Source organism: Artemia franciscana, chromosome 14 (assembly GCF_032884065.1).
Source record: "Artemia franciscana chromosome 14, ASM3288406v1, whole genome shotgun sequence".
NCBI classification, from domain to species: domain Eukaryota; kingdom Metazoa; phylum Arthropoda; class Branchiopoda; order Anostraca; family Artemiidae; genus Artemia; species Artemia franciscana.
In genome coordinates this window covers 19,480,073-19,494,806 of record NC_088876.1, presented here as the reverse complement: position 1 = coordinate 19,494,806, position 14,734 = coordinate 19,480,073, and the positions used below count along the sequence as shown (strand labels likewise).

General features: G+C 35.0%; 1 protein-coding gene across 1 annotated transcript; it reads left to right on the top strand.

Annotated features, from left to right (window-relative positions):
• The first annotated feature begins 394 nt into the window (after positions 1–394).
• LOC136035438 (mucin-2-like) lies at positions 395–5,452 on the top strand. Its single transcript, XM_065717246.1, has one exon. The coding sequence runs from the start codon at positions 421–423 to the stop codon at positions 2,875–2,877; it is 2,457 nt and encodes an 818-aa protein (XP_065573318.1). The 5' UTR covers positions 395–420; the 3' UTR covers positions 2,878–5,452.
• Positions 5,453–14,734: the final 9,282 nt, after the last annotated feature.

The following is a 14,734-nucleotide window of genomic DNA, read 5'->3' as shown; positions in this document are numbered from 1 at the left end:
ATAATAATGGGGAATATGGAACATATATATATATATATATATATATATATATATATATATATATATATATATATATATATATATATATATATATATATATATATATATATATATATATATATATATAATGTATATATATATATATATACATTAGAAAATATTACAGAAGAAAACATTCAATATATATTCATTTTTGTTTTCAGTTCCAAATCGTTAAGGTTATTATGAAAACTGCAAAAATATTGTGTCGTTTGAATAATAGTTTTATAACACCTGAAAATTTATAATGAGTCATTTTCTTTCTTTCGATTCAGTCAACTCGTCACAAAATTTTATAGCTATTATCTATTTATTATTAAATGCTTATTTTCTAATATATTAATAATAATGAAATTACTATTATTATTTAACCTGATTTCTATGAATGCGGTATTTGCTACTTTTTATGATGACAATGCAAGCTTTTGTAACAAATATTTAAATGGTGAAAAATTTGTAACCAGACCAATACAATATATTGTAGAAGAACAAGGAAAACAAATTCCGTATTGTTTTTGTTATGTTTATAAAAGAGGTCAAACTGTGGAAAAACCAAATAGAGAAAATTATGGAAATGCCGAAACTTGGTGTAAAACGATACAAGATGTAACAGATCCAGGACTCTCATCTGCAGTAAATATCGAATCCAGGAATGCTCTCTATGATTTCCAGAATCAATTAAAAGTAGATAAAATACTAAAACAAAAAAATACCGCATTTTTCTGGGTAGCTGAACATAAGAATGCAGAAGGAGAAATTAAAATAGATAGGTGTACAGATATTCATTGTAAAAATGAAGGAAATCCAAAAAAGGAATGTAAACTACAAAACCCGATAAAACACGATAAAAATTATTGCATTCGAACTCGTCTCGTGACATGTCAACTGCCCATAGGTTACAACCTTCCTGACACTGAACAAAATTTATGCAATAAGGACGATTTAAAAATCCTTAGAATGAAAAAAAAAAAACAAACAACTACTAAGCATACTACCACACCAACTAGTACAGCGACTACTTGCTCTACTACTGTATTTACTACCATACCTAATACTGCACCAACTAAACCGACCACATTGACGACTATATCTTCTAGTACACCTACTACCACATCTATTACGACACGTACTACTGCATCTACTGCAATTTCAAAGACTACACCCACTACCAAATCTAATACAATGACTGCTAACACTTCTACTACCCCTTCTACTCCATCTACTACTACACCTAATGCTATATCTACTACTACATATACCATTAAACCAACTACCAAACTTACCACACATATTACCACATCAGCTAGTACACCGACTACTAAACCCACTACTACATCTAATATTGTAGCTACTACCACACATACTACAAGAGCTACTGTACTGACTACACCGACAACTAAACAAACTACTACTTCTACTGCTACACCAAATACAATGTCTGCTGCTCTATCTACTAGCACAGCTACTATACTGACTACCATAGATAATACTACTTCTACTATCACACCTACTACTATATCTCCTACTGTATCTACTACCTCACCTGCTAACATAGCTGCTATACCGAGTACACCAGCTACTAAACCGACTACGAATCCTACTACACCGACAACTAAACCCACTACTGTATCTAATACTGTATCTACTACTACACCTACTTCCACAACTACACCGACTGCTAAACGCACCACCACTTCTACAATTGCGCCTACTACTATACCTTCTACTACTACGACCACTACTACCCCACCAACCACTACACTGACTACCAACAAACCTACCACCACATCTATTAAAACAGCTAAGACCGTGCTTACTACTACGTCGACTACACCTACTACCATAACTAAACCAACTACCACACTTAATGCTGCATCCAACACTGTATCTACAGCTTCTACCCCGACTAGACCAGTTACTAAGCCTTCCACTGCATCAACAACCACCACCTCTACTACCATATATACTACCACAAATCGAATCACACATACTGCCATGCTTACTACTACATTGAATACACCTACCGCTACAACGACTATTGCCACACCTACCACCATATCTACTACCATACATTTTACAACACCGACTACCATGCTTGCTACTACTATGAATACACTTACTACCAAACCTAAACCGAGCACAACACCTACTACGGTATTTAACACTGTATCTACTGCTAAACCAACTACCAAAATAACTACTCCAAACTTTACCACACCTACTAGCACATTTACAACCACACCTACAACTAAACTACTACCTACTACTTCGCCTACTACTGTATATAATATAATACCTAATGCCACACCTGCTAGACCGACAACACCGACTGCTGCACAGACTACGACATCTACTACTACATCTACTTCTAAAACTACCACTACACCTTCCAAAGATAAGAAAGTTAATCCCACAGAAAACGAAACAATCTTGAACAAGTGTTATAGCTCAGCAGAACTGGATACTTTTCAAAATTATCTTGATAAAGAAATTGTAGGCACATATGATCCTGAATTTTTATCAAAAATAAGCAGAACTCGACATGACATACAGAGTGCTTTGAAATTCCTTCAAGAATTGGGTGGGTGTTTTCAAATATTAGGTAACAAACAACACTTGGACAACTTTGTGTTTAAACTCGGAAAAGCATTTAGATCAATGAATGACTACAAGATGTATCGATCAATACAAGATGTATCCATCAAAAAAGAAACACAAAGATATTATGGTTGTCAAATTATTTTCTTTTATGTTTCATTTATTGTATGTGTTAATTTTTCTATTTTCTATTTCATGTTGGATCGGAGCTTCAAAAGCAACAATAATAATCTATTGTAGCCTAAATTTCCTACTTGAATGAGTTTGGCTACACCACAGTATTCCAAATTATCTACTGTTCGTGTTCGGATTATACACAGCGTGTCAAAATTTCGAACAATTTAGTAATATCTGAGAATCAGAAACACCTACAATCTTTCTTCTCCTTCTTAGACAATGTTTAGAGATGTTTTCCTAGAGAATGATCTTAGTTAGCACGAAATATAAATAAATAGGAGGACAAAACATGTGATTTAATTCTGTATTTTGTTGCTTTTTTGGTATTATTTTCTCTCGATTCACATCCTGTGAAACTCAATGTTTGACCCACCCTCAAGCAAGCACTATCACACATATGATATATGATATTTTTCGGGCATTTTTTTTCTTCAAAAATGTCATTTACGCAAGAATCGATAGTTTAAACTTAGTGTTTAAACTTAATAAACTTAATGAGTGGAACAATGTACCACTTCCAATGATATCTTTCTGGCCAGGTCTCAATGGAATCTTTCTGGTCAAGAGTATTATGCCTAAGGGCTTTTTCAAGTTTTTACCCTCAAATAAATTAATAAACTAAAAATGACCATTGTTTATATTTGAACAACGGAAAGTTACCATTTGTGACGAGATTGCGATGACAGGCTGACAAAAGACAACCTCTACCATACATCGCAACACAAGTGACAAGTGACTCTTTTTGAGAACATCCTGAATGAAATGATACTTAAGACTGAAAGCAAAAAGAAGATCCCCGTAGCTATCAAATTTCGGGATCCCTTGACAGGGTGTTTCTTTTATAAGAACATGGGAACCAAAACATCTAGGACATTTTATAGCAAGGTCACATTTTGCTCCTAGGTGATGCAGTCAATGACAATTTCGGCAGCAACGAGAAGGCCATATATATTCAAAAACTGGAAAAATTTCATTTTCCATTTTTAAGCCAAACTGGCAAACAACAGTGAGCACAAGAGCGTCTTGGAAAATAACTCATTTAGGTCGAGTTGCCAATCCTATTTGCATTAACAAAACCATCACAACCAATAAAAAGCTCCGCAGTAGAAGTTTTACCTACGCCTTTCACAATTTCAAAGAATTTGTGTTCTTTAGGTCTGCCGTCACATTTAGTTAGCACGCTAGAAGTAGTGTCACAAAAAAATCTTTTTCTGCAGTAGCGTCAATCCGAAGAAAAAGATTATCGCCCGAGGCTTTGACGGTATGAACAGCTTCATGACCGAAGATTTTGGTAACATCATCTTTACGCTTTATTAGATCGTCAAAATAAATTGGGATTTTCGAATGACGATAGCTGCTTGGTTTTCAACGAGTTTGCTAGAACTGAAATCTGGGAGCAGTGGATAATTCAGATCATAGACCGTGACTTTTTCTTTAATCAGCTTTAAAGTTCTATCAAATTTGGATATCTCGGATGTAAGTTGAGAAAAAGTATCGGCTGGAATAAGTGGTATTTCAGTAGATGAGATTGTTACAAAAGTTGGAATCAGAGAATCGCCACTAATGTCACATCTACGAAATAGATCAAATATTATTCTATCTAATAACAAGAGATGTAGTAACCCTTAACTTCTGAAAAGCTTCATATTAAAATAATTAGCCCAGTATTAAAACCGTCTTGTCTGAAACCCCCATATAAGAAACTTACCCTTTCTTGGCTCGAATAACAAGGAAAATATATTGGTTTAAAAAAAAAATAAGTTGCGTGAGCTCCGATATTGTGCATCGACGGCATGTTTTTTTCTCCCCAGCTTGAGGGGTACTGCAAAATCATTGAGAACTATTTGATGCCTCATTTTAAATCCGGGCTGCAGCGGTGGCAAGCAACCTAGTAAGAGATTATAGTAAAGAATGATTTCTAGCTCTTACTAACTGAAATGATCTATTGATAAGATAGTTAGAGACAAACATCTATTGAAAGTTGCTTCTCTAAGGTATCTGGGTCGCAATAGTAGATAGCAACCTAGTAAGAGACGATCACATCCCATAGTAAAAAAGTAAAATAGCCCATAGCTCCTAAGAAAGAGTCAGATTGAAATAAAAAAGACACCATTAAAATTGTCTTGTCTAAAATTCCTATATATGAAAAAACTGTCCCTTGGAATGAGTATCGTGAAAAATATATAGGTTAGAAAATTCAAAAAAGTGACTGCAACCACAATATTCTGTTTATACATGTACCTACAAAAAGTGTCTGACTAAACCAAAATACCTTAAAAAAGCCTGACACCCCGTGGCAGGGGGTACTAGGGATAGCTTCATAAGCTTTGTGCAATTAAGCGATTTTCTACTTAGAGACGAGTAACTGGCAGGGACACCCCACTTCCCCACATGTTTCTGAGACACGCAGCACCAGAGCAACACGTGAAAGGGGTCGTCTAGGAATTAGCTGACCCATTTAGTTGACACATAGATTAGGAGAACTAATAACATAAATGGTAAAAGCTCTCTGTAACAAATATATCTATACTAGCTGTTGGGGTGGCGCTTCGCGCCACCCCAACACCTAGTTGGTGGGGGCGCTTCGCGCCCCCACCAACGCGCCATATTAGTTACGCGCTATTGTAGTTGTGTCCCTGTGTCCCACCTGTGAATATAGATAAAATAGAAAAGATTTCTCTTTTCGTTATAGGTATATATGTATATATATATATATATATATATATATATATATATATATATATATATATATATATATATATATATATATATATATATATATATATATATATATATATATATATGTTTTTAACTACGTAAAACTTGCAAATATACAACATTCTTCGATGTCCCATTGTCTGTGCATATAAATAGATTGTCAGGTTTACCGACTCTTGAACATGCAACATAAATTTGTCCGTGGGAAAAACAATCCGTATTCAGATCTATAACTCATTATTCTAATGATTGCCCTTGAGCTTTGTTGATGGTGATTGCTAATCAAACATTCCCTGTGTCCCGGTCGTCATTTATATTCCCAGTATCCCGGTCGTCATTTGTGTCCCAGTGTCCCAGTCTGTAGTTTCTCTTTGAGCGTCCCGTTCGTCATTTATATTCCCTGTGTCCCGGTCGTCATTTGTGTCCCGGTGTCCCGGTCTGTAATTTATCTTTGAGTGTCCCGGTCGTCATTTATATCTCCCGGTCGTTATTTGTGTCCCAGTGCCCCATTCTGTAATTTCTCTTTGAGTGTCCCGGTCGTCATTTATATTCTATGTGTCCCGGCTTTTAGTTTTCTTTTTCTCCTTTATTTTTCAGTTTTTTTCCTCCTTTTAGTTTTTTTTCTTTTTCAGTTTTTATTTTTTTATTAATATTTATTTTTTTTTCTTTTTAGTTTTTTTTTGTAGTTTTTACCCTTTTTTTATTTTTTTTATTTTTTAGTTTTTTACCTTTTTTTTTGTTTTTTTTTAGTTTTTTAGCTTTTTTAGTTTTTGTATTATTTTCTTTTTAGTTTTTTTGTAGTTTTTACCTTTTTTAGTTTTTTTCTTCTTTTGTATTAATGCTAAAGCCAAGGTTCAAACCTGGAGCCTCTCGGACCTAGAACCTGAAACATAACGCTTTACCAACTCAGATACTTCGGCTTGAATACATTCGTTTTGAGCAGCTTCCTCGGGTGTTGCCATTGTAGGCTCTTCAGTCATTTTACAATTAGAAATTTCTCTTCCAACGATCTTCTTACAATTAAAAATTCGTCACCTTTTTTCTTTTTTCAGTTTTCTTTTTCTTCTCTATTTTTCAGCGTCATTATGAAATACATATCGCCGAACCTTTGTTTTTTTAACTAAAATCTGGTAGGCATTGATGACCTTATCCACGTCAAAATCCCAAACCCAATCATCATCGCTATCATTTTCAGTTTTGATATGTTTTGACTCTCGCTGTCCAGGTGGATTTTCATCTAACTGCGCGGTTTTGCGTTCTTTAGCCGCAAGCCTGTTTTCTTGCGGTTCTTGTGATTCCTCGGCACGCTTTCTTTTCTTACTTTCTCTATCAGCAGCAAGTTTTTTGGCATAGACTCTTTGAGCAGCTTCCTGACATTGTAGGTTCTTCAGTCATTTTACAATTAAACATTTTTCCGTAAACGAATGTCTTAAATACCTTTAATGACGTCATCATCATAATGACGACATGGCGACCTATGACATGACGTTACTCGACACACAGAAAACTTATTTTTATATATATAGATGTCCCGGCGTCCCGGTCGTCATTTGTGTCCCGATGTCCCGGTCTGTAATTTCGTCAGTCGAAAACATGACGTCAGTCGAGACACAAACATGACGTCACTCGACACACAAACACACAGACAACTTATTTTTGTATATATAGAACAGTTTCTTCTTTTTATTGATTTATTTTCTTCAATTTGTCAATGTTCATTCTAACATTGACACTTGGAAAAATCTTTACGTGCAAAGCATGCTAAAGCTCCAACAATTTATATTAACCTTAAGTTTGGGGTAACTGTTTTAAGGTTTTCGAATTACTTTAATCTATTGTCAAAATATATTGAAATATTTGTGCAATTCCCAGTTTTTTTTTTAGTTTTTTCTTTTTTTTTAGTTTTTTAGCTGTTTTTAGTTTTTTTTCTGTTTAGTTTTTTATCTTTTTAATTTTTTTACGTTTTTTCTTTTTAGGTTTTTTCTTTTTTAAACTTTTTTAATTTTTATTTTTTTTTAGTTTTTTCTTTTTAGTTTTTTTTTCAGTTTTTTACCATTTTTCTTTTTTCGAATTACTTTAATCTATTGTCAAAATATTTCGAAATATTTATGCAATTTCCAGTTTTTACATTTTAGTTTGTTTTCTTTTATACATATAGAAGATATAATCTGGCGTAACAGACAAAGTGTAACAGACAGACAACTTATTTTTATATATATAGATAAAAATGTACTGTTCATTGTCTGCCTGTCTGTCACTAAGTATGATGTCAATATATATATATAGATATATATATATATATACTAGCTGTTGGGGTGGCGCTTCGCGCCACCCCAACACCTAGTTGGTGGGGGCGCTTCGCGCCCCCCCCAAGCCCCCCCGCGCGCGTAAGTCGTTACGCGCCATAATAGTTACGCGCCATTGTAGTTGTGTCCCTATGTTCCACCTGTGAATATAGATAGATATATATATATGGTTTTAACTACGTAAAACTTGCGAATATACAACATTCTTTGCTGTCCCATTGTCTTTGCATATAAATAGATTGTCAGGTTTACCGACTCTTGAACATGCAACATATAATGGTCCATGGGAAAACAATCTGTATTCAGATCTATACCTCATGATTCTAATGATTGCCCTTGAGCTTTGTTGATGGTGATTGCTAATCGACCATTCCCTGTCCCGGTGTCCCGGTCGTCATTTTTTTTAGCTTTTTTATTAGTTTTTAGTTTTTTTTGTAGTTTTTGCCTTTTTTTAGTTTTTTTAGTTTTTTAGCTTTTTTATTTTTTTTATTAGTTTTTAGTTTTTTTTGTAGTTTTTGCCTTTTTTTAGTTTTTTCAGTTTTGACGTCACCTGATCCAGTTTTTTCAGGTGACGTCACCTGATCCACGATCCACAGATCCACAGACAACTTATTTTTATATATATAGATAGTTTTTTTTTTTTTACTTATGTCCTGGTCGTCATTTATACTCCCTGTGTCCCGGTGCTTTGTTGATTGCTAATCGAACATTCCTTTTGTCCTGGTCGCTTTCTCTTTGAGTGTCGTCATTTATTAGTTTTTTCCTTTTTTTTTTTAGTTTTTTATTGGTTTTTACCTTTATTTTAGCTTATTTTTCAGTTTTTTCCTTTTTTTTAGTTTTTTTTTATTTTTTATTTTTTTTTAGTTTTTTACCTTTTTTTAGTTTTTTTAGTTTTTTTAGTTTTTTAGCTTTTTTACTTTTTTTATTAGTTTTTAGTTTTTTTTTGTAGTTTTTGCCTTTTTTTAGTTTTTTCAGTTTTTTTTTAGTTTTTTATTGGTTTTTACCTTTATAGTTTTTTTAGTTTTTTAGCTTTTTTATTTTTTTTATTAGTTTTTAGTTTTTTTTGTAGTTTTTGCCTTTTTTTAGTTTTTTCAGTTTTGACGTCACCTGATCCAGTTTTTTCAGGTGACGTCACCTGATCCATCCATCCATCCACAGACAGACAACTTATTTTTATATATATAGATAGATAGATATATATATATATATATATATATATATATATATATATATATATATATATATATATATATATATATCTTCTATATATATAAAAATAAGTTGTCTGTCTGTGTGTCTGTCTGTGGATCAAGTGACGTCATGTTTCTGTGTTGACTGACGTCATGAAATTAGTTGTCGTCATTTTTGCTTTGACGGTGACGTCATTCAAGTTATTTAAGACATATGTTCACGTAGAAATCTATTAATGTTTAAATTTACAATGACTGATGAACTTACCATGGCAAAAGCCGATGAAGATGCTCAAAGAGTCTATGCCAAAAAGCTTGCTGCTGATAGAGAAAGTCAGAAAAGAAAGCGTGCCGAGGAATCAAAAGAACAGCAAGGAAACAGGCTTGAGGCTGATAGAGAAAGTAAGAACAGAAAGCGTGCCGAGGAATCAAAAGAACAGCAAGGAAACAGGCTTGAGGCTGATAGAGAAAGAAAGAACAGAAAGCGTGCCGAGGAATCAAAAGAACAGCAAGGAAACAGGCTTGAGGCTGATAGAGAAAAAAAGAACAGAAAGCGTGCCGAGGAACTACCAGAGCAACGCGGAAGCAGACTTGCTGCTAAAAGAGAAAGTGAAAAAAGAAGGCGTGCCGAGGAATTACAAGAACAGCAAGAAATCAGGCTTGCTGCTGATAGAGAAAGTAAGAAAAGAAAGCGCGCCGAGGAATCACAAGAACAGCAAGAAATCAGGCTTGCTGCTGATAGAGAAAGTAAGAAAAGAAAGCGTGCCGAGGAATCAGAGCAACCTGAAAGTTATCGCCTGGCATTCAGGTACAACCCAGTCGATGATTATAGCTTGAGTAGATGTGTTCAAATCGGGACAATGTCTAAAATTTGTCCCTATTGCAAGGCCTTGAAATTCAATGGTGAAACAATGGGAATGTGTTGCGCCTCAGGAAAAGTTAAACTTCCTCTATTGGCTGCACCACCAGAGCCATTGAAGACGATTGAATGCTTGCCTGAAAAATTCTAATTTATGGGCACACGTAAAAATATTAAAATTAACTACAAATATGCGTGTCCGATTGCAAAACGATGACTCTGGTCAAACATTTTCAGATCAATTGCTGAAAATTGGAAACGGAAAGCTCCCAGTAGACTCAATTTCAGGACGTATACAACTACCTGCTGATTTCTGTAATTTAGTGACGTCCAAAAATGAATTGATTGAAAAAGTATTTCCGAATATTCTAAAAAATTATAAAAATAATAAATGGCTAAGTGAAAGAGCGATTCTCGCACCCAAAAATATAGACGTCCACGAAATCAACAATATTGTTTTGACCAAGATTCGAGACCAGGCAGTCCTTTACAAGTCAGTCAACACAGTTTTGGAACCAAATGAAGCGGTTAATTATCCATCTGAATTTTTAAATTCCATAGATCTTTCAGGGTTTCCACCACACGTGCTACAACTAAAAATAGGCGTACCAATAATACTTTTAAAAAATATAAACCCACCAAAGCTTTGCAATGGCACTCGACTTGCCGTAAAAAAACAATGGAAAACCTAATAGAGGCCACAATCTTGACAGGGCCTTTTGAGGGTGAGGCTGTTCTTATTCCTCGCATTCCCATGCTTCCAACGGATCTGCCTTTTCAATTTAAAAGATTGCAATTCCCAATTCGATTAGCATTTGCAATCACCATTAACAAAGCTCAAGGTCAATCATTAGAAAAATGTGGTATAGATCTTAATACTGATTGTTTTTCCCATGGACAATTGTACGTTGCATGTTCGAGGGTCGGTAAACCTGACAATCTATTTATATGCAGCGACAATTGGACAGCGAAGAATGTTGTATATTCGCAAGTTTTACGCAGTTAATTTGTATTGTATCTATCTATCTATCTATATAATAACGAGTTCTGTGTATGCATGTTTGTTTGTTTGTAAAAAGAGCGTTTGCATATGATGTCATTATTAGTACATACGGCTTTGTATATGCAGAGACAATGGGAAAGCCAAGAATGTTGTATATTCGCAATTTTTACGTAGTTTAACTCCTGCAGACGAAATGAATGGTTGCCTAAAAAATTCTAATTTATGGGCACACGTAAAAATATTAAAATTAACTACAAATATGCGTGTCCGATTGCAAAACGATGACTCTGGTCAAACAGTAGACTCAATTTCAGGACGTATACAACTACCTGCTGATTTCTGTAATTTAGTGACGTCCAAAAATGAATTGATTGAAAAAGTATTTCCGAATATTCTAAAAAATCATAAAAATAATAAAAGGCTAAGTGAAAGAGCGATTCTCGCACCCAAAAATATAGACGTCCACGAAATCAACAATATTGTTTTGACCAGGATTCGAGACCAGGCAGTCCTTTACAAGTCAGTCGACACAGTTTTGGAACCAAATGAAGCGGTTAATTATCCATCTGAATTTTTAAATTCCATAGATCCTTCAGGGTTTCCATTCCCATGATTCCAACGGATCTGCTTTTTCAATTTAAAAGATTGCAATTCCCAATTCGATTAGTATTTGCAATCACCATTAACAAAGCTCAAGGTCAATCATTGGAAAAATGTGGTATAGATCTTAATACTGATTGTTTTTCCCATGGACAATTGTACGTTGCATGTTCGAGGGTCGGTAAACCTGACAATGTATTTATATGCAGCGACAATTGGACAGCGAAGAATGTTGTATATTCGCAAGTTTTACGCAGTTAATTTGTATTGTATCTATCTATCTACCTATCTATATAAAAACGAGTTGTGTGGATGCATGTTTGTTTGTTTGTAAAAAGAGCGTTTGCATATGACGTCATTATTAGTACATACGGCTTTGTATATGCACAGACAATGGGAAAGCCAAGAATCTTGTTTATTCGCAATTTTTACGTAGTTTGAAACACATATATAAATCTATCTATATTCACAGGTGGGACACAGGGACACAACTACAATGGCGCATAACTAATATGGCGCGTAACGACTTACGCGCGCGGGGGGGCTTGGGGGGCGCGAAGCGCCCCACCAACTAGGTGTTGGGATGGCGCAAAGCGCCACCCCAACAGCTAGTTTATATATATATATATATATATATATATATATATATATATATATATATATATATAAATAAGTTGTTTGTCTGTCTGTCGACTGACGTCATGTTTGTGTGTCGACTGACGTCATGTTTGTCGACTGACGTCATTATAAGGATTTAGCTGTATGTCGTCATGAAGTTGTTTGTCGTCTGACGTCATGTTTGTCGACTAACGAAACTACAAACCGGGACACCGGGACACAAATGACGTGTTAAGTCTGTTATGTAAATATCAAATATCAACATATTTATGTTGTCTGAGCAATAATTTTTAGTTTTTATTTCAAAATAGAAAATTACCTGACAATTTTAGAATTATATCTATCTATATATATAAAAATAAGTTGTCTGTCTGTGGATCAGGTGACGTCATGTTTCTGTGTCGACTGGCGTCATGAAGTTAGTTGTCGTCATTTTTGCTATGACGGTGACGTCATTAAAGATATTTAAGACATATATGTTCACGTAGAAATCTATTAATGTTTAAGTTTAAAATGACTGATGAACTTACAATGGCAAAAGCCGATGAAGATGCTCAAAGAGTCTATGCCAAAAAACTTGCTGCTGATAGAGAAAGTCAGAAAAGAAAGCGTGCCGAGGAATCAAAAGAACAGCAAGGAAACAGGCTTGAGGCTAAAGAACGCAAAACCGCGCAGTTAGATGAAGATCCACCTGGACAGCGAGAGTCAAAACATATCAAAACTGAAAATGATAGCGATGATGATTGGGTTTGGGATCTTGACTTGGATAAGGTCATCAATGCCTACCAGATTTTAGTTAAAAAAACAAAGGTTCGGCGATATGTATTTCATAGTGAAGCTGAAAAATAAAGAAGAAAAAGAAAACTGAAAAAAGAAAAAATGTAAAAAACTAAAAAATACTAAAAAGAAAAAACACTCAAAGAGAAATTACAGACCGGGACATAAATGACGACCGGGACAGAGGGAATATAAATAACGACCGGGACACTCAAGGAGAAATTACAGACTGGGATACCGGGACACAAATGACGACCGGGACACAGGCAATATAAATGACGACCAGGACAACAATGGCAACACCCGAGGAAGCTGCTCAAAACGAATGTATTAACGCCGAAGTAGCTGAGTTGGTAAAGCGTTATGTTTCAGGTTCTAGGTCCGAGAGGCTCCAGGTTTGAACCTTGGCTTTAGCATTAATACAAAAGAAGAAAAAAACTAAAAAAGGTAAAAACTACAAAAAAAACTAAAAAGAAAATATATATATATATATTTATATATATAATCTTTTCCACAAAAATAATAATTTAGTGCTTCTGCTTCAAAACAGCAATCGAATTGATGCCTCCTGATACGCAACTATCAACAAAGTGGCAATCGTTGTGGTCGGTGATCAGTTCTTACCTCGAGATAATATTCTTTATAGGCGAAACAATCAGTTGACAAGAATTGCTTAAACTCATCGATGCTACGATGCCCTACAATATCCTGACGAATATAAATGACACCCGGGACACTCAAATAGAAATCACAGACTGGGACACCGGGACACAAATGACGACGGGGACACAGGGAAAATAAATGACGACCCGGACACAGGGACACAACTACAACGGGGATGCCGGGGGGCACAGGGGGATATATAAATGACGACGGCAACAAAGGAAATGGTCGATTAGCAATCACCATCAACAAAGCTCAAGGGCAATCAATAGAATCATGAGGTATAGATCTGAATACGGATTGTTTTCCCATGGACCATTATGCGTTGCATGTTCAAGAGTCGGTAAACCTGACAATCTATTTATATGCACAGACGATGGGACAGCAAAGAATGTTGTATATTCGTAAGTTTTACGTAGTTAAAAACATATATATATATATATATATATATATATATATATATATATATATATATATATATATATATATATATATATATATATATATATATATATATATATATATATATATATATATATATATATATATATATATATATATATATATATATATATATCTATATTCACAGGTGGGACATAGGGACACAACTACAATGGCGCGCAACTAATATGGCGCGTAACGATTTCCGCACGGGGGGGCTTGGGGGGGGGGCGCGAAGCGCCCCCCCAACTAGGTGTTGGGGTGGCGCGAAGCGCCACCCCAACAGCTAGTATATATATATATATATATATATATATATACTAGCTGTTGGGGTGGCGCTTCGCGCCACCCCAACACCTAGTTGATGGGGACGCTTCGCAACCCCAACAAGCCCCCCCGCGCGCGTAAGTCGTTGCGCGCCATATTAGTTACGCGCCATAATAGTTGTGTCCCTGTGTCCCACCTGTGAATATATATATATATATATATATATATATATATATATATATATATATATATATATATATATATATATATATAAATAAGTTGTCTGTCTGTCTGTGGATCTGTGGATCAGGTGACGTCATGTTTCGGCTGACGTCATGAAATTAGTTGCCGTCATTTTTGCTTTGAAGGTGACGTCATTCAAGTTATATAAGACATATGTTCGCGTAGAAATCTATTAATGTTTAAGTTTACAATGACTGATGAAGATGCTCAAAGAGTCTATGGGCACACGTATGTC

Bases quoted from the DNA above. Each gene is read 5' to 3' on its own strand.
- LOC136035438 (XM_065717246.1), top strand. From the start codon at position 421: ATGAATGCGGTATTTGCTACTTTTTATGATGACAATGCAAGCTTTTGT.